A 24,348-nucleotide genomic window follows, 5' to 3' on the forward strand; every position below is an offset into this window, starting at 1 on the left:
CAAAATGAGATGGTGACTGTCCCTGTGAAATGGCAGTGATGACCATATCCTGCTTCACTGGTGATAGCCAGCAATCAGTACCCAGCAGAAGACATTCAGCTTCTGGCAAGAAACTGCTTTGAGTCTAGACATCAGGTGGGCATCAACTTGGGACAAGAGGTATAAGAACAGCCCCAAAAATCAGGATTGGGGAGTATTATCCAGAAGGATCAGGAAACCAGGACAAGGATGGATGCTTTCTCAGAAAGGACTGACTGGATGAGGGTTGAAGTAATATTGTGGCCAACCAGTTGGCAGCTGAAGTTTTATGTCCTGGAAGAACCAATACTACACACCTGGGAATTGCTGTGTGAGGCTCACACAGCAGTGGTGGTATCCACACATAACTCCCTCTTGCAACTGGTGGCAAACAGCCAGTCTTTTCTATAGTACTTTCACTTCTGAAAATAGTTTTCCCTAAAACCATGTTAGGAAATAGCTGAAAGCGCTGTTGGAGTTCTCTGGGATTCAGTGTTGCACTGCCCAGTTGCAGCCAGCAAGACCCTTGATTTCTCTGTTTGATGTTGCTTTGGAGTGACTTTTTGGACGTTTAGGTTGCTATAGGGAAGTGGTGTGATGATGAGTGCGGGGTGAGTTTGTCAGCACAGTGAAGTTTCTTCTCCAGCAAAGCCTCTCCTCCACACTGAAAAATACTGATGCAAATAATCCCATGGGATTTTCCAGTGTGTCACCCTTGCCTTGCTTTGGGCACCTGGCTGTGTGCTTCCAGTACACAGAGGATGTCAGGGTCAGCATTTGTTCCTGACTGAAGTGAATGTACAGGGCATTATTCAGTGTCTGTTATCATGAAGGGGAAATAAACTCTCCTTCCTTATGAGTGTTTCAAACCTTTTAAACCACACAAAGAACTGGGTTTAAAGTTTGATCTTGGGATGCCCTTTGTATAAAGCAGCCAGGTGATCACAAGACACAAGTTGGCCGCAATAACCATTCAACTGATGGCACTTCCATCACTTGATGGACTGTGTTATGTTGGCACTTTGTGGCCTTTGTGCTGTGATTTGGTCCCTTTGAGGCACACCCTGAAAGGACAACAGCCAGAGATGTGTTGTCATATGACATGAAGGGAACTTTTATTTCTTCTGGATGAGGAAATTTGGAGTCCAAGAGAAAAGCCTCATGCATTCTCCATAATGGTCTCCTCTGAGTGAATGTCTTAACTTTGCAAAGGTGAGAGAGACCCAGAACAAACACTGTGCTAAATACAGCGAGCCTCTGTGCTGCTCCCACAAGGGTTGTCTTACATTCGGAGGCCAGGAGGATTGGGATTTAATGCAGGAAAAAATGAGCTGGTCACACTTAAGTTTTAGGGAATCTGCTTCAAGTATGCAGTTGCTCCTAGACCTCTGTGTAGACAATTGCGTATTAGAGAAAGGGTTTAGCCTCTACAGGGAGTAGATTTAAAGATTTGCTGCAATCTTTTCAGTTCTAGGGCAGAACAACAAACCCTATTTCAGCCAGATGAGAGAGAAGGAAGTTCTGTTTTTTGCCCCTTGGGCTTGTGCTCAAAGTCATTGCACCATTCCCATGGGAAGTGACACACTGTGGTGATGCTTTTCTTAACTCTGAGAATTGTGGAAAGGGATGGGGGGGGGATGGGGCGGGGGGGCGGGAAGAGGGAGGAGAGCGGGACAGGAGGAGGGAGGCCCTAGACCAAACAGAACAAAAATATCACTTGGCAAACTTTCCAAACAGGCAAAGAGAAATAACCCTGTTTTCCATGGCTGTGGTATTCCATGCGAGTATCTCTGGGTATATCTGTTCTGTCAAGGGTAGCGGTAGTTACTGAGATAGATAAATAAGCAGCAGATTTATTATTGCAAGAGAGAGATTACCCACAACTTCAGTGCTGCAGGATCTTGCCTGATGCTTCAGTCATCTGTGGATAGAAAGCGTCAGAAAAATATAACCAGACATAAAGTTAAAATGGGGTAATGTCATCTTGGCAGAGGAAAATGCTGAAAAGAATAGTTTGAATTGCTGCTCCTGCTTAGAGAAAGGACTCTGCCTTAAGGAAGGGTAGTTAGGAAAGAAAAAGAATAAGTATAAATATTGTAATTACTTTTAAAGAGGCAGGTTAAACATGCTTAAAATATGCCTTCTTTGTATTTACAGAAATTCTTTTCTGTCTTTCTTTCCCATTGAGTGATCATTGTTGTGGATAATGGAATGAGCTGTAAATCTGAGATACACGACACTCTTGTATGCATACTGGTATTTATTAATCAATACACTGAACATGATTTGACACACTGTGTCCTGTTTAACCCTGTTTTTCTGTCTGTTTAAACTCCTCAGTTTTCTTTGGTAAGTGCTTGGTATTCAGATCCTACAAATCTGCATAAAACCAACACATACCATGAACTGCCTACAGATTCGATCTGCATGAATCTCTCCCTTATACTAACAGCCTTCATACGTGCAAAATAAGACCAAGGGGACAAAAGTGGGGATTTAGAAGGGTTCCCTGCCAATTTGCCTAGCTGGAGCATCTCCCCTTCAGTCATGCTTCGTTACTGATTGCATGCTGAACTCAAGACACTGACCAGTGGATCCTCCACTTGCTAAACACATTGACCTCATAAAACAAACCTTTATAGATCGTTGCAACAGGAAAACTGAACCTCACTCCCAGAGAAGCCCTCCTTATAAGATACTCTTCATTATAGCATGTAAAATTCTCTCTAGTGCCTTATAAAGAGGGTAGGGATTCCTTTCACCAGCCAACATCCAAATTAGGCAGAAACAACAGAGGTCTGGCTAGTGTGCCATTGTTACATTACCAGAAACTACTTTGTTTCGGAATATTTCCGTATGTAAAGTTAATTCTGCATGACACTGATTTCTTTGCCAGAGGGAACCTGATGCAAGGGTTATGCGATTGCGGAGAATCGCTCAAAACTGATTTGTTACACTCTCCCCTTAGTTTAATTTCTTTAAGCGAGCAGATTTTGTCCCACTGGTCATTCTAACCTCAAAGCAATATTGCACCTAGCGCCCGCAACCATGCGCTTTCCACCCCTCCTGCCCAGCACAGTCACGGTCACACAGCCCCCAGGACACCCCCTCCCTGTTCTGTATGAGGAATGAAGGGGCGCTGCACCATCTTCCCAACGTGTCCTCCATCTCAACTGCTTGAACAGTGGGGTTGGGTGAATGCAAGTGGTGAGGCCAGCCAGCAATGCCACCTCGGCAGCTTAGTTCGGCCCCCGTTCATGAGGGTGGTGGCTTCAATGGCAAGATGCAGGGCTGGATGCTGCACTCCTGGAAGCGATGAGCTTTACTAACCTCCTGAGAGTGTCACTCTGACTTTTATTGCACATCAGTTTCTTTTTGTTTATTCCTGTCGCGCTAATACAAATTCTAGCTTTAAAAAAACTTTCTGCTTTTTAGTTATAATTTTCTTCCTTTCCTCTTTGTACTAATGCTTCTCTCTAATCTTATTTGCATTCAAATTACCTCACCAGGTGGTACACCGATCAGAGGTAAGAATGCTGAAATGTGCCTCCAGTTGTCACGTCACTCCATCTCCTGTCTGCCTTGTCCCTTCTCCTCTGGTGTTTCTCATCTCCAGCTTTTACTCTCAGCCCTAACTCTGCCAGCGCTCTTGCTCATCTGCACTCTCCCACTAGTGTGTTTATTTTGGTTGGTTTTTAGCGTGATTTCTTGTAGACTCATCCATTGCGATTTTGCACTGTTGAAAGGGGGTTATTCAACGGAAAGTTTGCAAACTGGAAGATGGTCCCTGGCCTCAGCCACATGAGGGTTGATGTCTCCTGCAGCTCCTGCAAGTCTCTGAACTTCTCGCGCAGTTGTGGCCTCTGAGGTTTTGTGTCTAGGGAGTTTTAGATGGATTGCTTTGGTGTTAAGTGTAAGGAGGTAACATTTTCACAAGAGAACGGTCAAATTCTTCTCTGCTGCTGCTGACGGGCATGAAACTATAATCAGAAGGAGATAAATTCTTGAATGTTTGAGCAAATCTGGCTCTGGGATAAGGAGCACTTTTGTTTGTGTTCCTCATGTTTGCCTTTCAAGTGTGCTAACCCTCTAATGTTGCGGCAGAGCAGAGAACCGCTGCCCCAGACCCCCCTTTCTGAGCTGGACATGCTAGTGTTCCTTTGCGGCACAAAGATTTGTTTTAAATAGATGAATCATAAGCACATCTGGCTGCTTTAAGCCTTCATTAATTATACTCACCCCTGGTTTGACAGCCCAGTGTGCGCACTCCCTGGCTAGTTTTCACAGCCTGTATGCACCAGTAATGACTTTCCAATTGGAGTGTTGTCTTTTCTAGCCTAAACACTCAAAGCTGTCCCTTTAGATTAACTTTAGCGTGTTAATCAGCGTTACATGCTAAGGCCCTTCTGAATTCTCTTGTGATTTTGGTTACCCCTGTTGACTGACCCCTGGATTTCTCGACAGAATGACTACCACCTACAAATCAACACGACCTCATTCGTTCAGTTTTCCCCCTTCTCCCCTTTCCTCCCCCTTTTTCCTGAGTCACTGCTGGAAGTTAATAATCTGACTCTTTGGAACTGGTTCTGTTGCTGGGGGTTAATGTTTTCAGCTCCTGTTAAGTGAGTTTAGAATAAATGTGAATTGCCGTTTGATGCGTATTTGCATTAAGTTGCCTCGGTAGCAAATCTGGGTCAGGGAAAAAGACTGCAAACCTTATTTTGATATGAATGGGCTTATATATCTGTCATTCCTCGCTTTGGAACGCTGGATTGACAGCTGTGATGTTACAAGCTCCTTAAACTATTTCTTCATCTCCTATTTCTACTGCAAATCCTAAAATGAAATGACAGATTGAATGCTAACTAGCCGAGCACTCTGAGCTGCCAGCCGTGCACGCCAAGCGCGCAGCCATCCTGGGGCCTCCCTGCGCGCTCGCTGCGCGCCTGCCGCCCTGTCTGATGACATTAGTGACTCAGCACCAGAACCGCGTGGATGCTCCATACGTCCTGCTTGGGAACCGAACACATTTCTGTGAAAAGAACCATCCATCTCATGAAACATAAGTTCCCCGCACCCCCACCCCTCTTCCCACCCCTGTATGAGTCCCGATGAGGTATTTTAAGAATGTTCTTGACATTATTTAAAATATATGTGTCCTGTTTGAATGTCAAAGATGACATTTCTATGAGAGCAAACAGAAGCCACATGCTGCTCTCTGGCTTCTCCCAGAGGATTTCTGTCAGCCTAATGCCTTTTATTTAAAACGGAGGTCATTGAATTTCTAAAGATAACGACAGATTAGATGAAAGTGCTTTTATGATGGTGAGGTTGTGTCCATGTAGAAGTGACTGTTCTGCCATGTTCTATACCCAGCTGCACTCTTGTTCCTCATTAAGGTAAGTTTGATGCTTTGGAATCCATTAATTTGGTCTGAAAGGAAGGGTGAACTAATGACTCTTAACAAACCCTTTTGGTACTAATGTTTGGGGGGGGAGGGGTGGTTTAAGTTTGATTTAATTGCTGCTGTGACTGTGTTGCTAGGAGTTGTGTGTCTGGAGGATTTGGGAGGTTCGAGCATTACCCAAGGCCTTTGTGCCGGAGCAGCAGAGAACCCACTCACAGGGAGCAGCGTGTGGTTAGAGAGAGGGTGACCTGAGAAATTCTACCATGCGCCCCTGCAAACAGGAGGAGATTTTTCTCTCTAAACACCTCGTTTGACCTTATCCCCACATATTTAGTCCCTTCTGTCCAAGACATCTCTGGCTTCCCTGAAATGGGAGGAGCTCCCATCTATAATTCAGCATCTCAGTTTGTAGCTTTGCACTTTACCCCTCCGGGACTGCCCCAGATAATAATTTAATCTTGAAATCCCTATTTGTTCATCAGAAAGACATGGAGCTGGCAGGTGCCCATCAGATTAGGCAATAGCTAGCTTCTTAAGGTGACCCACAGATACTATCAGCAAGTCCATGTTTAAGCAAGTTCTGCCTCATTCATATTTTCAAAGTAGACTATAAGATGCTCATTTCCAGCATTTCTCTGTAATTGCGCTCACTCAACCTTTTGTGAAACCTGGCTGCATTTTCCTGCCACAGGCTGTAAGACAGAGCAGAGCATTGTTGTGTTTCTGGTGGGTGCTGGAGTGAACAGGCCTTAGATCGGATGCACACGAGGAGGTAAAGAAATATCCTCATCGCAGGCGTTTTTCCTCTCCAGTCAGATTTATTGGTTACTTTTCTGTCACCACAGGAAATACCTGAGCTTCCTATACATAAGAGCATTTCTTCCCTGCAGAGGTCTGTCTGAATTAACTTTAGATCAGCTCACTTGGGTGTCAGAAGCTGTCTGTCTGAGAAGCCAGGTAAACACCCACACCGATTTCTGTATAGCTGCAGCTAAACCTTTTTCAGTCCCGAGCAAACTGGTTTAAATATAGCTCCAGTATTTCGACACTGTCCTGCGAGCTGGAGCGTAAAGCTATCCAAGGAGATTAGAGGAAGCTAAAAGAATTTTGCTGTCTCTTTTTGAGCACGTGTTTGTACATTTGATTGCACTTTGTATATGATAGGATTTTTTTTCTTGTTTCTTGAGCTTTTCCAGCCACCAAACAAAAAAGCAAAAGGAAAACAATTTAGAAGTGAGAAGATATGCTTGCAGGAGCAGTGTCTGGGGGAGGTTGGGTGGGGTAGTGCCTGGAAATGTTTGTAATGCCATGTTTCTTACTGTCAGGATTCAGATTGACTCATGTCCCTTTAGAAGAGGGAACACAGAGGTGCGACTGTGCGTTTGATAGTGCTGTAGTTTTGCTTCTGACGCAGAGTCCTGTACCTGCTGGCGAGAGATCAGGAGAGCATCCTGAAACTCTTCTGTCTTAGAGCAGACCTCGTGCTGCTGAGCATGTTGGGTCTCCTCTCCTCCCTCTCTGCCCAAGTCCAGCTCAGTGGCAGCGGTCAGGTGCTGTCTGCAGCGGCCGATGGTGCACAGGAGAGCGATTTCTCAGCAGCGCTGCCATCCAGAGCAGGCCCCTTGCATGCCAATCACCAGCCTCTCAGGCATAATGACCGTAATGAACACTAACAATGCAAATATATTTATGGTTATCTCGTTTTGCATAATTGGCAGTGTTGATGGCTGGTGAAGGCTAGGTGCAGTCCTCTGTAACAGCTGGGAGATCCTGCTGTTATAAATTTAAAAAAAAAGTGAATATGGGAAATGCTTATTTTCATTATTAGTGACTCTTGCGTGTGTTTAGTGTCTTTCGCTTTTTCACAGCTCCCACAGCAAGTGTTGGTTATCTTGGGCAGCAGCCAGGGTGTGAAAGTCCGTCCCCCTTGTTGTCAGGGCTTCACAGTGTCTCTTTCTCCACCATATTCACACTTACGTGTGAATATGTCCTTGTTTGGTCTGGGCTTGCCTCTGGCCCTGCTCCACAGCTCCACGGATTTTATGAGGAGGATTGTCCTTGTCTGGGAGGGAATTTTTAGCAGAAGGGGGACTGGGACCCACACCTGAGCACTGGCTGAAGGGATGACCAAGAATACTGCTTCAGGAAAAGTCAGGCAGTGTTTCTGTGGAGGAAGCTGGTGGGAGACAGAGGGAAAGAGAAGGGAGGGGTTTGGGGTATTCACGTCCTCTAGTGTGCAGGGCGGGCAAAATTTACCTCTTCCCTGAGAAGGAAGGGCCCTGGTCAGGTAGCTGGGTTCATTAACGTTTGCACTACAAGTCTTTTCCTTAGATGAGTGCTGTGACTGCAGTCCGGTTCCCCTGACTCCTGGATACTTATGGGAGCATTTCATTCCATGTATAATTTTATAACCAGGGCAAAAGGTCAGTCTCCATCTCTGAGATGGAGGGGGGGCTGAAGCTGTGAATTCCCTGGTAGAGAAATAGAGCTGCTCCTACTGCTGGGGACAGAACTCGAACCTGAATAGATATGGAAGAGTGTTGCCCCAAGAGTTGCTGTGTTTAGTTCCGGGCAGTGCTCTCTGGGAGATGAGCTATGGAGCAGGATTTCAGAGAGATCAATTTGTATGGCAGCTCGGAGCTTTTTACATTTGGTTTGTCACCTGGAGGAGAGAGTGACGAGACCTCCATGGCACAACAGTACCCCGTGCTGCCAAGAAGCAGCCCTTATCAGGATCTGCCTTCCCCATGCTCTCTCTGTGCAGTGCACTTTTTAAATGCTTCTTTTAACCACTGTCACTGCAACTAATGATTCTGCCTGAGCACAAGTATATTTGAATAGATAAGTATCTTGGAGAGCCGCTAACAGGGCTGCTGTCTGTGCCCAAGTTTTAAAGAGCAAAAGAAAAAAACTAGGAGAGGAGGGAAAGGACTGGCAAGGAGATACCAGCGCAGAGTAAAGAACCTATAAGGGATGCTTGTCAGTCAGCAGAGCCTGCTCCTGCCCACAGCCCCAGAAAGCTCTGCCTTGTCACCATTCTCCCTGGCGCTGGAGAGCAGCCAGGGGTTTTTCTGAGGAGCTGTCAGCTCTCTGATAAGCTGAGATGTGTTACCGGGAACAGATCTGAGCCTCAAGTGAGATCGACGTGACATCGCAACATGGTGAGGAATGGCTGCCCCTCTTCTGCTGGAGCCCACTGTGGTTGAGGAGACAGGGGAGGTCGAGTGGTGCTCAGGAGGGAGAGGTTTCTCTCTGATGTGCACATACCACTGCAGAGCTCCCAAACAAGCTGTTCACTGCTCCTCTCTGTACACATACGCACATCCTGTAGTAGACGGTCCTCATGCACCCACTGAAGCCGTGCTATCTGATTGCACATTAGGACTCAGCCTTGCAAATGAGAACAAGGCACCTGGCACTGGAGCACCCGAGGAGTCCATATGAGGAGTCTGCAGTAACATCCTGCGTGAATAAGACCTTACTCAGCAACTTGTGCAACATAAATCCCAAAGTAATGAATAAAAGTAAATCAGCCTTCCTAGCCCTGGTTTGCAGAGGCGCAGAAGATTGCAAGATGAGATGTTGACAGGGCTAGGAATAGAAATCAGGTCCTTTGCACTTGTCAAAGCAAAGAATTCACTGCTCTTTTGAGGGTTTTTGGATGCAGCTTCCATGAATTTCAGGGAAATGAGCTACTCGGGACTCTGTTTTTCCTTTCTTGTAGCTCCTTGTGTCCTGTCCAGCCTAGACTTGAACCCTCCAAGAGATGAAGCTATTGCCTTTCTTAGGGATGACTGAACTAGGGCCTGGAGCATTTTACACTTGGGATTTTTTTCCCAAGCCTCAGATGCATTTATGTTTCCAGCTTTCTGATCCCAGCAATGTCTGAGCTTCTTAACTTTATTCATAAATCTCTGTATCCTGAGATACCCTACACTCTCCTGTATCTATGATTTAGTTGTAGGTTGTCCTTCAGGAAAAGCCCTATAGTCCTGCTGACTGCCATCAGTTTACCATGATCCTTCCTCTCTCTGCTAGCTGTCAGCTATACTGGGGGATCTTTACGTTTGTCTAATGATGATTAATTGCAGTAACTGATTTCTTTCTGGTTCAGTTGAGAGTTTTACGTTAACTTCCTTCGGCTTTCTGGGTTTTCTCTTGCTCCTGACGTGCCGCAGTTTGAATAGTCGTGCCAACCCAGACAAAACCAGAATCCCTTGCCCGATGTCCCTGAACAGTCTGTAGGAAGTTGCATGTTTATAGTATGATTCTAGAAATTGGTCCATACTGGCTGCAGAACTGACGGGCAATAATAGCATGTAATCTGCAACTCCCCTCTGCCTTCATTTTCTTCGTCTTCTTATGTTTTCCTCTTCTCTCTCCAGCACTGGCGTTGAGGTCCCTAGGGATAAAAAATAGTTTGACCAACCAACATTTAAGAGGCATGGTGATCGCAAGTGGAAAAAGTATAAATACCAGTGATATGTATTAAATGGCTAAAAGGGGCATATAAACAGGTACGGGTTCATGGTAGAATTATCTAGGGATCTTACTTTTCTTCCAGACAGACACCACTGCCTGTCACCTGAAGCTGGCTCTGCTTTCGGCCCTATTTAACTACAGGCTAAATCAGAGAGAGGCACTTCCTCAGGGTGATGACATCCACTCTTTTTTGTTGGATTTTTTTTTTTTTTTAAGTTTGGGTATGTTTTGCAGCAAACAGCTTTTTCCAACCAAGCCTGATGCAAGCACTGAGAATGAAATCTGCAGCACATAAGTAATGAGGAGAAATTAAGAAGGTGATAGTATATGGTGAGTTCCAGGAAAATCTTCCTGACAGAGAGCATAACTAGGCTGTGGCATAAATTCCTTGAGGAAGTGGTGAAAAACCTATCACTCAGCACATTTAAAATGGGATTGGACAGAACACAAGTACATTTACAACAGGGAGCAATGCTGCCCTGGCCCCCAGGGATGCACGAGATAACCTAATAGGTCTTTTCCATTTCTAGATTCTGTGATTCTCTGTGTCTTATCAATGCTGGGAAGCTTTCCTCCTGCTCCACTGCCTGTCATGCTGCTGTCTGCTGGAAGATGTTTTTCGCAGACAGCATGTAGAAATTCAGTGTTCTCCCTGAATTAAGCAGCAGTGCTCTGTAGGCTTTGGCCTGTGGGTGTCCAGGGAGTGCCGTGGCTAGGGAAAGCTGGCAGCTCCTTTTGTTAGTAGGAGGAAAGACTTCTGCAAACAAGCTTTCTCTGTCTAGCTGAAGCCTCATTTCCAGCACTAATGCAACAATAGGGAGGGCTCTGTACATCATTTTTATTATATGGCAGAACCCAGGGAAGTTCATTTTTCCCCATGACATATAGACTTATGCTACAGTCTCAATTTATCCTTCTAAATAATGTAGGTGGCAGTGGTTGATTCACATTAGTTTTTCTTCTGTTCTGATGATATGAAAAACTGAGTTTGACCTCTGCAGCTTGAACCAGCAAGAAGGGAGAAGGCAATTTCACCAGCTATTCTCAGTGCCGCTCTCAGTGGTCGTTTTGAACCGTGGCAGGCAGAAATGAGTTCAGATCCTTACAAGCAAAGGGGTTAATGTTTTCTTTTAGTTCAGTATATGGTTTGTGAAAAGAGTTCCCTTCTTACAGGCAATCCTAACCAGCAGAATCTGAGCACTTGGAGGCACTTTAAAAATTATTTGCACATTGCCTGGGGGAAGCAGGCTGAGCACCAGCCGCTCCAGTGTCTGGCCAACGGCCGTTCGCTCCTGTGGTGCCAGCTTGCTGTCGTATGCATCCTGCTTCTTTCTTTCTCTGCATCTCTGTCTTTTATTCTGCATGTGGGACCCAGTTTGGGGAGTTTAGGTGTGACCAGTTTTGCAGTCATCTATGCTAGGCAAGAAGCTGGATGAAGGACCAGCCTGCCAAGCCAAGTGGTGCTGGAGACCAGCGTAATAGGCTGAGATGAGAGAAAACCACATCAGACCAGCGCTCGCTTCCACGTCATGGGCACTGCACAGGTTCCCCATGTAAATTGCTACTCTCTGTGCTCTGGTGGTTATTCCAGTTCTTTAGATGTGCCCCTCATGCATCTCGCACTTTGGCGATGGGATCAGATCGCGTCCCAAGGACCTGCAGTCTGGGCTAAGCAGCTATTCCTGACCCAAAGCTGGAGGAGCAGGCACTGCCAGGACAAAGGAGGGTGGCTTTCACGTGAGCGCCGTGTGGCAAAATGGGTGGATTGCATTGGTGTATATCTTTGATGTCTCAGACCGAGTTTCTAATCTTTTTGTATCATGTATAATGAAACCTGAAAGGATGAGGAGATCACTGACGTGGAGAAAGCTGACAAAAGGCGAAGTGTTTTCTCAAAAGGGGCTGTCTGTTGGAAGGAGGGGTGCTGAGGTGGGAGAGATGGGAATCTGCCAGTTTCTGCAGGAAGGTTGCAATTTGTTGAGCATTTGCTAGGCTTTGCGTGCATCAGATAAGAAACAAACAGCTACAGTTAGTGTGCTTTGTGCTTGGCTGTTTTGATTAAAGGCTTATTAAAGGTCCTTTTATTAGCCAGGAATCCCATACAAAGCTGTAATTAATATGTGTGTATGTGTATGTTTTTTTCCTTTATTGAAGCAATGAATATAAGTGGTTGGGGTGGTTGGAAATACATCAGTAACTGGTTCCCTGTACATTAAAAAAATAACAATAATCAATTTCACAAGCTTCTAACAGCAAACTGGGTACCTTTTGGCTGCATGCTGGTACCCTGTGGGTCCAGGGAACAACATCACAATATATCTATCCAGGAAGATTTAAAAGCGTGGGGCATGGCCTTCCTTTTCGGAGACTGGCTGTTCACTTACCAGATTTGCCATGACCTGAATTGTCTGTGTCATCTTGTTTGTGTACAGGAGCTCTGCAAATAGAGAACAGCGAGGAGTCAGACCAAGGCAAATATGAATGTGTTGCAACCAACAGCGCAGGAACCCGCTACTCTGCCCCAGCGAACCTTTATGTTCGAGGTAAGAGAAGCTTCCACCCAAGGAGATCACTCTCCTCCTGCCCAAAAGGCTCCATGGCTTTCAGTGAAAGAGTATGTTCCCTGTCTTAGTGCCCTGATCGCACTTTGTGGTTTGTGTCACATGGCCTTTTGCTCAAAAAATGGCAAGATCTTTGATCCACATTGGGTTGACTCACATTTGTTTCTGGAAATCTGTTTCTGCTGTTTATATGGTGTTATGTAAAATGCTGGAATATGGGCAGAATTGGAATTTCTTTCTCCCTTGAACTCCTTAACTTTGTGTCATAGTTATTTTAATTGGGTACTTAATCCTCTTAGTATAAACTGACCTTTGGTGGAGTAGTTTAAAACCAGTCATACTCTAATGAGCGAGAGGTGCTCAGCTATAGGTGAGCTGATATTTAGGCCTCTGCTGTGGAATGTGTATCTTTAAAAACTGAACAGCTTTTTGAAGTTGTCCTAATCCATCTTATATGCATCAGTGATTGAGCCTCTGGGTATTAATGGCTCACACTGGGAACCTGCTGGAAATTAGCCGCAATTCATGTAAAGTGATTTTTCTAATGGTTATGCTATGTTGCCGATTTAAAACTGTTTTCAACGTACCAGAATAACTAGGTTTTACATTAGGATAGTCTCTCTCTCTTTCTCTACATTAAAGATGTTTGAGTTATCTTGGAGAGGAGCAAGGGCTAAATTCCCTGTACACTTTCCATTAATTTCAGCAAGAAAAAAATGTGCTGCTTCATATGACACTGTATAACCAGAGCCACTGGTCAGGAACCAGCTGGGAAATGAAGTTATGGATTTTCCCAAGAAGAGAAAGAAGATTCTTGTGCTGCTGCAACCCATTGTTTCTTAGGAAGTTAGAACCAGATTTTATTTCCACTTAGTAAATCAACTGTCTAATAATAAAATCTCATCTTCATTTCTTCCTTCCTCTGTTTTGAAGAAAGAAAATACAATCTTAAAGCTGTACATTGGTTAGTATGGAAAGAGGACATGAGAATGATCAAGTCTTCACATGCTGTGTGTTTGCTTCTAGGGGTGGCTTCTGGCATTGTTTTCTTTGCTTCTTCTGGGGGACGGCTTTTTTATTTTGCAGTGTAATTTGGATTATAAGAGTCTTTGGAAGACTGAAGTATCCAATTAAGCATATTCAGAAGATGAAGCTATATCTATGCAGTGGAATCACTCATTTCACTCTCACGATGTAATTATGGATGATTTTGAACTCCCTGTGTTCTTTTAAGTTCATTTTTCAGGCAAGCTGTGCTAAAACTCATCTGGGATTGTCACTTTGCACTCTGAGGGGAAGGATCCTAGTTACCGGGCTGGCTGTTGTTGCTTAGGTTTGTGTGGATACACAGCCATTTTGCTGCAGTATTTGGGATGCTTTTGCTTCCTGTGACATGCTCAGAGTCTCAGTGTTCTGAGGCACAGGAGCTTCAAGAGGTAGAAAAACCTCCTCTTAACACTTTCTGATTTCTTACTAATGAACACTCTTTATTTAGCAAGTGAATCCTGTAGGACTGAGAAGTGTACTGAATTTTACACTTGGCTTGCTGCTCAGCAAGGTTCATCTGTCCTGTTTGGGCTGGGCACGGGCCGTGGATGGTCTGCACATGTGAGAGGATCCTGACGTTCACCGAAGCAAACATGTTCTTAGACATATGCTTTGCTGTTAACTGTCATTTTCTTACACATTAATTTTTGCAAGAAGCCTTTTTATTGCACATAATCTTTACAGTGTTAGTCTCCAACCTGTGTGATCCTGATAAAGCCCTGCTGTATATTTAAGACAGGATACCCCATAAATTATTACCAGATGAAATTCACTGTGTGTACTAGGTCGTAGATGGTATTTGTGCTTACAGTTTCTGATAGCAAATATTTTGCATAAAAAATACCATATTGTTACTATACTAGTTAATGACTTCAAAAAGTCAAATCAAGAATGGTATTTTATTTCTGTAGCAAGCAAGGAAAAAATGAAAATATTTTTCTGGGATGCAGAATAAAAGAATCCCTGTTTTTTTCTTCTTGCAATAGTCCTACAGTGTTGTCATTAGGCAGATCAGTGACTTCTAGTAGGGTCTTCAGGAAGTGCCTGCATCTTTACTATAGAAGACATTAATTAATGCTAAATTACAGGTGAAATTGTGTCAGCTGCACCGCCACTGCATGGTGGTTTCATAATGATTGACCTCATTGCAGTGAATACCCAAGAAGTTGTCCACTTTCTCAGTAAGCGTGGTGGAGCACTGAGCAGCAGTACTAATTTCCACCCTGTGTAGTTCTCGGGACTGCTTGTGCCTGTTCGCATTTACAGCCTATTGTTTTTTTAATAGTTCAAATGTTTGTTTGTCTCTTGACTCTTGGGGTTTATGTTTTTGATCATGTCCTCCCCTTTCCTAGCCTCCCAGGTAATCCTCTGTGGGTGTACTGTGTTAGAAAGCACAGTCTCATTAGCATCTTTATCATAATTTTCAGTCTAACAAAGGAAGATACTGGGTGCTGAGAAAGAATATCCAGGCACTGCTCAGGGCTTCCTACGTCAATGAAAGAACAGGAGGAGGAAGGAGCAGGCTACACCAGCGTCTTTTCTCTGTGAATCCTTTAGAGTTGGCACTTATGCACAGATGGACTTCATTAAAAGTTAAAACATTTCCACACCAGGGATTTGTAAAGGAAAATGGATGCATTTTCCTTGAAGCTATTATTTTCATCTTACTAAGTGTGCTGGAAAGCAACCCTCATAAGCCTTCTGCTTCTGGACTGACAGGTCTATCTGTCTGCTGCTGCAGAGCTGGGATGGGGCTGGGGACCAGCGCTGGGAGCTGACTGCCTCCCACTGCTGTGCTTCAGGTTGGTTGCGCATGGAGGGTTGCAGACAACATCCAGACCATCAGAGGAGCAAGAACAGAGTGAAAGCAAGAGCAGGGAGCATGCCAGGGTAAGGTGGCTATCTGGGGCATGGCAGGGACTTCGAAGGGGCCACAGTGGCATATTCCTGTCTTGCCCTGTCAGCACAAGCGTGCTTGCCAGTGCTGATCTGGATGTTGTCACTCCACCATGAAGGAACACTCATCCATTTGTGGTCCATGGTTACGTGTACCACAGTACATCTTAACAATGATTAGATTTGGGACTTGATGGTGCTGCAGGGAAAAGGGAAGGGAATAGAAACGTATGGAAAATGTGATTCCTCTAATCCAGAGAGTTTACTGTCTAATTTAGCCGCAAAAATCCAAGTAGTTGATTGAAGACATACAAGAAATTGGTTTAAGAGTAGAAAGCAGATTGGACCTAGTGTGGAAAAAAAAAAAAGGTGGTGTCATTTCATCATGCTTACTGGGAATATGGTATAATTGCACTGATTCACCTACACTATTGTTTTTTATGAACACATTTCACTCTTCATTTGTCTACAGATTCTGGGACATCTTCACAAAAAGGAGTTTTCAGACAAAACTCTTGCCCTATGAAATGCCTGTGAAGGTGGTGGCCTGTGTGGTGCTCCCCTCAATAGCGGCACTGTTACTTGACTCTTTCCCTGTATGAAAGGTTTTTTCTGCCCTTCTCTTTCTTTACACATGGCATTATTTTTTTCTACTTCAGTGAAGCAGATGAGGAGGAAGACTATGTATAAGAATATCCATATTAATACACTGTGGAGTTCACTAGGTGTGTTCCCTAGTGCTGCTTACAGCAGTAAGCAATGCAGGTGTTATTAGAATAGTATTTATTGGAGCACTGGCTGCATACTTCCCATCAAATGAGAAATCTGCTGCTTAGTTTTCACTTCTTAAGTGCTGCTTTTCACGTCTTCAAGGCACGGTCCAGTGGGGCAAGTTCCCTGGTCCAAAATGTTACACATACTATAGAGAAGCAGCTGCACAGCTGCTTTTAAAAAAAGACCATTTAAAACTGAATTGTCTCCTCTGTCCCCAAATCGCAAACTAGTAAATCAGACTGTAGTAAATAGAAATGTGTTATTGCAAAAATCTGTGCTTTCTTGATCTGCTTTTTGAAAGGCCAGGCTAGTTTTTCATTTGGCATCAGGGAAACTTGCTTGGAATCTGAAGTTTGATTTGCCAAGTTTAACTAAGGAGCCATCACCCACAATGAAATTAGGACTGTGGCTCTGTCCTTAGCAGTCATTCTCTGGCCTCTGCAGGGTTTTTACACCTGCTTAGGCAGGTGGCTTAGGCTCAGAGCGAGCTCACCGAAATGGCTACTTGCAGCTATGTGATGCTTACTGCAGTGGGGAACTTGTGTAAATAATAATAATTCTGAATGACTGACATAGGCCTGGAGCAACAAGATTTGAAGCCTTTAAAAAGGACATTTTCTGCTTATGTAATATTAAAACAGCTAAAATAGCAACAGCAGTCAAAGCTTGAGGGTATTGCCAGGAGAAGAGTTGAAGCCGAGGACAGTGGTCAAACAGTCAGCGACCAAAACTGGCCGTGTCTGAAAAATGGCTAAATAATGGGGGATACGTTTGTTTACAGTCCAGCTATATGCACACTTCTGGCAATGTGCTTCTTTAAACCTGCCTTTCATCAGGGTTGATGGGGTGACATTACTTGACCAGAGGGGCGCACTGCTGCTGCTTGAGGGCCTGGCAGCGATCACAGACAAGCAGAGACTGGAGAGACTTGTGAGGGAGATGCCTGGATGACAGGGAACAGGAACAGGCAGTTGAATCAGACTGGATGACCCAGACTGCTGCTTCAGACAGACGTCTGCCCTGGACCATCAGAAGAAGCAAAACCAGGCTGCGATAGAGGCTGCAGAGTAACTACCCCTCAGCAGTTGGTACATGGCTGAGAGGGGCGACGGGCCTGAAGGGCCATGTGTACACTCTGTACAGTCCTGACCTCAAGATAATGCTGCAGTAGAACAGTGCAACAGAGAGCAGTGACGCTTTGATGAAGAAAGTGCACTCCTTTTTATGGGATTTCAGTATTTTTAATTTCCATTTCCTCTGGCCTTGGGGTGCTGCTCCACGCTGAAGCTACTGCTACGGCCAAAGTCAGAGCAGCTGTAGTTTGGGCAGATGCAGCTTGGCTGGTTGTAAGCAGAATCGGGGTGAAGGCAGCCAGCAGCACGGCCGGAGCTGCACGGCACTAGCTGCACGGCACTCGGCACCAGCAGACGTTTGCTGCTCTGTCAGCACTGTGGCTCGTGCTGCTGGGACTGTGTATCCCCATACTGGAGCTGGCAGGCTTCAGGGACGGAGAGGCATGTAGAGGCTTCTGCCAAGTTTTCTCTTTCCCATATACTACTATGAATATTTTTGTCATGTTTTCTCCTGGGGTGAAGTGTGTTCACCGTCAGTGTTTCTATGAGCACTTTGCTATGCTGTAATGATTATAATGATCATGGTTTAATAAATAATAGTTCTTTGTCCTTCTGCTAGCACATTTCAGCTAAAGATTTCAGTGTGCTTTATAGAACTCAGCTAAATAAGCTTAACAGTTTTATTCCTTGCAAAGTCCTTTGATGGTTGAAAGTGCAATGTGAGGCTCAGGTCTGATTATTTGTAAAATGACCTTTATGGAAAATAAGAGAGTGGCTGGTGGCTCAGTGCATGATAATGCAACATAAATGGACTTGGAAACCTATTTCCCCCTCCTCCCCACATGACCTGCATAGGCGTCTGTGGAACAATTAGGCCTGCATATCTGTGCTGACTAAATGTCCGTTCCCTCCCCTTCCATATCCACTTGCACAAAGGGTTAGGAAATCCATCTCTGGTGCTCTGAGATTTTCTGCACTTAATTGAATTCATGCATGCATGTGTGTGCACTATGAATGGGAAAGGGTGGTTGGGCACCCTGAGCATCCTGTCTGTCTCTCTAGGATGGAATATACTCATCACTGTGGCATGAGAACATTGTTCATCGCATATAATGGGAGGTTGTCTTATTCTCATGTAATCTGGCGTAAAAAAGACAATCTGTCCTTTTGTTCCTCTGTACCTCTAAAAGCTGTAAAGGATAAAATTTGATTTATGTGGAGTCCTTGAGACACAAGATGTGCTTTTGGAGATAAGCAGGAACAGGTTCATCCCCCTCTGGGTTTTTGTTAACCTCTCTGTCTTTTGGATTCCAAAGTGTCTGGGTGCCTTTATATTAATGCCTTGCGTAGCACCAGAGGGTTTTCAGCACGGGACAGATGCTGGCAGTTCCCAGCAGAATTGCAGAGCCAATTGGGATAATGAACTTTCTTGTTGCTTTCAGGAAAGTATTAGCTTCCCACCCTGAAAAGCTTTAGAAATGTGTTCCTTTGTTTGAGCTAGTGATCTAAACTCTTAGACCTGTGCATTTGTATCCTGGCCACAGCCCCCTGCCTTGTTTCAGGGAGCTAATGCCCAAGAATATACAAAAGCAGAGCCTCCCGTAAGCCAAAATTCATTCTTTCTGCAACAAGCTGCTGTGGTTAGAGTATTGCTGCTGCTGCATAAGACAAGCATGTCTGTGGCGGGGTAAAAGCCAAATTCAATCAGCATGGAAGTTTCTGCCTACAGAGCACTGGAGCCATCTGACAGGACTGGCAGACGCATCTCTGATACGGCCTCGCTCTTTGCTTCTTTGCTGTTTCAACTTGGATCTCAAAAGGAGCCCTGTTTGCTATCCTCTGGTGGCATTTCTGCCCCGACTTGACTTGCTTTGTCTCGCACATAGACTGGCATGTTCAAGTTAGCTGCCAGGCAGCTCAGGTTCGTGGGAACACAGCAGCATGCCTAGTGAGCCGTGGTATTCGGCACAGGGGATACTCTGGGTAACTCCAGCCTTAAATCCTCTGTCCCTGCGTGGGGGGCAGATGTTATTTGCTGTCACTTCTCAGAGTCATTTGTTTTGTAAAAAAGCAGAAAGCCTGTTGGTAAAACACGTTTCTTAGCTTAGGAGTGACATGGGTAGAGAACTGGAGATAAGGGAGAATGTGAATGGGATCTGTAAGGAGATGAAACTTTCAATTTACCATTTATCAGGTTTATCTCAGATAAAGCAGCAGTTGTTTAAGCATTAAGTAAAGGGAAAGGAGAGAGAACTTTCTGCCCAGGTGTTCCCTCTTGCCTTACAGCTGTTCCAATATAGCCTGCTATTGGTTTTTATTCCCCATAAGCCACTAATATAATAAGAGATTAAGAGATAATCCAGCAATTAGTGACAAATAACAGGCCCCAAACTTGTTCCTGTTTGACAGACCAGAAATTAATCTGTTTGAATTAGCGTGTTTCACATGTGTCTCCTCACCTTTCCAATTCTAATCTGAAGTGTCAACACGTGGGGAAAGCAGCTGCTGGAGCCTACTCCTGTCCATGCACACTGATGCAGTGCGATCCCTGCCAGGCTTCCCAAAACAAAGCTCCTGGCTGTTCCCCAGCTGCAGCAGCACCCCTCTCCCTGACTGTGGATAGGCCAAGTGGCACCACAGTGAGTCCCCTTGGTATGGCAAGGGGTAGGCTCTACGGCTGCTTCGCTTCTGCAGCAGGATTGAGTACTCCCGTAGCTGTTTCAGCATCATGCCCCAGTCTTACACCCTTCACCAGCCTCTTGCCGTTCAGTTGCACAGTCCCAACAGGTGCAGCAGGCTGGTCCACGTTTGCAGCGCTTGGAGTTTGCGTTGCCCTCTTGCCATGTTAGTGCTGCTGTCCAGAAATGCAGCCATTCACGGGTACGCCTCGTTTGCCAGAAGCGCTGTGCTTCCCAGGCAAGGGCAGGAAACAAATCCTCCTTGTTGGGAAGAGCTGAGCAGAAGGCAGAAGCCCCTTGCTGTCTGCTGAGGCCATGCAGATGTGATACGCTCCATTAGATTAGGAAATAAAGTGGTGGCTTGGGAGCGGCAATAAAGAGGTTCCCTCCCATCACAGGGTCTCACAGGATTAAATGAGCCTTATGTTAATGTTTTGTCGACCAGGAGGTTAAATCCCCTGTCTGACGCAGGCCAGAGGAAACCTGGACCTTAAGCTAGGAGTGTTTGTTTTGAGGATGTCCGGGTGGGGGTCCTCGCTGGATGTGGCCCTCGCTTAAGGGCCAGTTAAGCTCTGAGTTGGCTGGTTCTGGTCCCCTGATATCAGTTCAATTGGAAGAAATGTAAACAACTGTTTTGCTGTTCTCCTGCAAGCTCCATTACACTTCGTAGGCCACTATTGTAGCTGTTATTGGCAGTTTGTTGCCTGGTCTGTAGCGTGTCAGTGTTGGTTAAAATCCTGTCCTCTAATCGCTGGAAATGGCTGACTGTACTGTTGCACTGTATAATGCCACATGCTGTTCTCTAATTTGCAGTGTTTTTGCTGGAAAGCAGATTCCTCCCCCCACCTTCTCCTTCCCCCATCAAAAATGTGACTCATAAGCAGTCTTTAACTATCAAATACACTTCTGTATTCTCTCAGCGAGGGTTCGATTACAGCTGATACGCCACAGATCTGTAGCTGGAGTGAGGTCACTCCTGCTAGAGAAATAAGATCTCCTTTGTCTATAAGGAAAATGCAACTAACCTTCTACTGTCTCTCCCGCAGGAACAAAAACTGGGACCTGCTCAATTCTCTCTGGGTGTTTTTGTCCTTCTGATTTCTTGTCCATCTCTCGCTTGCAGCACAGTGTACCGATAAGGCTCTCCCGAAACTGAGCCCGGCTGAGACTGCGCATGTCTGTCACTTGCCTAATACCTCTCTGCTGCATTTAGCTCTTTGTTTGGAGAGGGGGAGCCGCTCTTCATGGTAGAAGATTTTCCATTCACCACTTGGAACATTTCTTTCATACTTGATAAAATTCGGATCTGCATATATGCTCTTCCCAGTGTGTGGTCGATGGGTTTAAAGTGCCTTTGCCATCATCTTTATAGCTGGAGTGGGTGCGTGGGAGAACATCAGTCTGTGTGATGGCTGAAGTCCCTTGCTCTGTGCGCGTGTGTGTGTTTTGCACATGTAAATGTGTCTGTGCTTCCAGCGTCTGGCCCAGCGTGGGGCTGCCTCTGAAGCACCCTCCATGTGAGTACGTGTGGGACATGCGGTCCCCTCCGCCCTGCCTCCACGAGCAGTGGGCAGGTCAGGGCAGCAGAGGGGCCAGCCCTGGTGAAGGCCAGAGCGGCGGAAGTGCGGCGCTGTCTTGTTCACAACATGGCGTGTTGGGTGTGCATGGTGGGAAGTCATGGCTGACCTCTGTAGTCTTGTCTTGTCGTTTCAGTGGTGTGCGGACAGATGAAGCTTTGGCCTGTTTTTACTCTCTGTGTTTTTCCTTGTCTTTTTTTATTCCCTCCTCATCTTCATCGCACTCTGCCATCAAACAAAACAAACTTTCATCTCTCAGATCAGCGAGAAGGTTGGTCCTTTTCACTTCTTATCCATCTACAGTACGCCACGTCAGATGGGACTTTTCCAGTAGATAGAGGAGAGCCATCCCCAAAAGGGGAGGGGGCCCTACAGACTCTGGCTCCCTTCCAGGCACAGCCACAGTGTGCCTGATGAAATCTGCTTACTGTTCGCTGTGACTCTGGTGATGGCATTGATACTTTGCTTGCATGCCTTTGTTGCTTGAGATTTAAAATGCACAGAATATATTTTGCATGCAAATACCAGCCAGGGCGGTTTTGTTCAAAGCTAGGGTGGGAAGAAATGCATGCTACTGTATGTGGGGTCCTTCTCTAACCCATTACCTGTGCTAGGTGCCAGTCTAATACCTCTAAATTGCTGCTGCTTTCTGGCTGGAGGTCAAGAGCAGTCTTTGGAAGCAGGGATCAGAATGATCTCCAGTCCCCTCATGAGCTGCTAGCGAGAGTGGGTTCCTCAATTCCTCCTGTAGCTTTAAAAGTTCTAACTTTCTCTAGAAGTGAAAAGCTTACTTTTCATCTCAGCTGGAGAAGATCCCACCATGCTGCCCTCCCTTGCCATGGGGCAGCAGGGGCAGGTGGATGAGAGATGCACGGCCCTCGTGCTGAGGCAGCTTCCTTGCTCCTTGGCAGTCCCCACTCTGGGGATGACCATTTCTCCATGCTCGGACAAGGGCCGTTTGCATGAGCAGGTCTGCCTCTCCTTTCTTCCCTGGGGCTGGGTCTTTCTCTTGCTGTCAGGAGAGCAGGGAGCTCTGGCAGTGGCCCCGTCCTTACCTGGGATGGCTCAGGGAGGCCTGTGGTGACGTGCGCGGGAGCTCGTAGCCACTCAGCAAAACCTGATTTGTGCTTTGCCCCGCTCTGTCCCGCTGCCCTCAGAGAGCCAGAGGTGAATAAAGGACAGTAGCAAAAGGCGACTCCAGCTTTTAAATTAAATCTAGCTCCGGACCTAGCTTTAGGCACTCATGATTTCATGCTGAGGAAAGCTGCTGTTTTTGGCAGAAGTCCTGAGCTAGTTTCCAGAGATGACTCTTTCACCGAACAGGTACTGTGTGGGTCCGTCCCTCCACTTGTGCTGGAGGAGAGGGATGCTCGCAGCAACTCTCCAGCCTGGCGCTGCTCCCAGGTGGCATGGGGAAGAGACCCTCACTCCTCTCACACATGCCGTCAGGCAGCTGCATGAGTTGATCTTATAATCATCACTGGAACAAGTTTTAACAAGTTGTCATAGCAGTTGTTCCAGTACACTGACTTCGCTCCCGTTTCTCTCCCTGGAACGTGCTCTCATTTAGATTGTACTGAGGCACGAGGCCCTTGTTGTTTACCCTCTAAAAATAGATTTTGTAGAGGATAAAATTACCTGAGCCCAAGACAATGACGAAAAATGAGACCAAAGAAGAAAAGAGAAGAAATTAAAGCCAAGGCCCAAAGCCTCCCAGATTTCAGTGAATTTGGAGCACCGCTGTGATGGCTCAGGCACCTCTGGAGAATAAACCTTCGACAGGGCACTTAAACGTTTTAGCCACATGGTTTAGCTGAGGGGAGGCAGCTGAGAATGGATATAAGCCAGCAGGAGCGGATAATTTCTCATTCTTTGTGTCGACCCCTCCTTCCTGCCCCACCAAAAATACCCACATACACAAATATTTAATGTGGAGCCAAAAATTAGTTTCTAAATATTCCATTGGGATTTGCCGTGCTTATAATTTGTTTGGCACTGATAATTACATCTTACATTTTTCCAGCTTTACTTAAAACTGTGTACCGCTCACCCATGCATTTAATTATTGCTCTGTGGCTGCTACAAGGTTATTTATTAACGAGTTATTTTATCTTGATACAGTGGATCTTTTCTCTTATTCCCCTCCTTAATGTTGTGTTATTTTCATCAGAGAAATTTCGGAGAGTGAATGCAAATTGCATAGCTCCACAATCTTGCTCTCCCTTACTTTGCTATTAGTATGTCAGCATGCTGAATGCTGATGTGTCTCCAGTGCTGCACCACTGTAATGATATATCCTCTTTTATATGGGGTTGTCAGCGCAAATAATTAGACCTAAAAGTTATAGCTGAAATATAATCCAAAAATGGCAAGGCCCTGTTTTGGAAATTGTCTATAAAATGTCAGCACTCAAGGATGCATTGGGAGCATAAATAGTACAGCATTGTTTGAGCACAAGATTAGACTGTAAATGCATTTTTTCTGGTTCCAATTTTTCCTCTCCTGCTGTTGATTCTGTCAATAGATTGTGAGACTCCAGCAACTGCCTTTCCATTTGAAGTCCTTCCTTAAAATGATAGCACTAGGGAGAGATGAAAGGTGTCCACAGATGAGTAAACCATGCAGACCGATGATCATGTTTGAGGATATCTCCTAAATCCGCTCCTTCCTGACTCTCAGGAGGTGGTTCCTGAGGAAGGCGGGAGCTTTGGGCAGGGTAGTGTTGTGGCAAGGGCGCGAGCATGCCCCGTGCGCCAAGGATCCTCCAGCTTACCTGGCTGGAGTAAAGAAATTGGGCAGTGTCACCTTCTCAAAGACATGCTGCGGCATCACTCT

General features: G+C 45.5%; 1 protein-coding gene across 19 annotated transcripts in view; it reads left to right on the forward strand.

Moving 5' to 3' along the window:
- The window catches only part of PTPRF (protein tyrosine phosphatase receptor type F), a 393,802-nt gene that overhangs the window by 287,171 nt on the left and 82,283 nt on the right, over positions 1 to 24,348 (forward strand). For 11 of the 19 annotated variants that reach the window (XM_074596399.1, XM_074596401.1, XM_074596398.1 and 8 more), the window contains 2 exons: positions 3,528 to 3,545; positions 12,340 to 12,450. In XM_074596399.1, the coding sequence (XP_074452500.1) occupies positions 3,528 to 3,545; positions 12,340 to 12,450 (129 nt within the window). The remainder of the gene's footprint in view (positions 1 to 3,527; positions 3,546 to 12,339; positions 12,451 to 24,348) is intronic. The other 8 variants (XM_074596402.1, XM_074596407.1, XM_074596406.1 and 5 more) reach the window with 1 other exon arrangement.

This window comes from Larus michahellis, chromosome 8 (assembly GCF_964199755.1).
Source record: "Larus michahellis chromosome 8, bLarMic1.1, whole genome shotgun sequence".
NCBI classification, from domain to species: Eukaryota; Metazoa; Chordata; class Aves; order Charadriiformes; family Laridae; genus Larus; species Larus michahellis.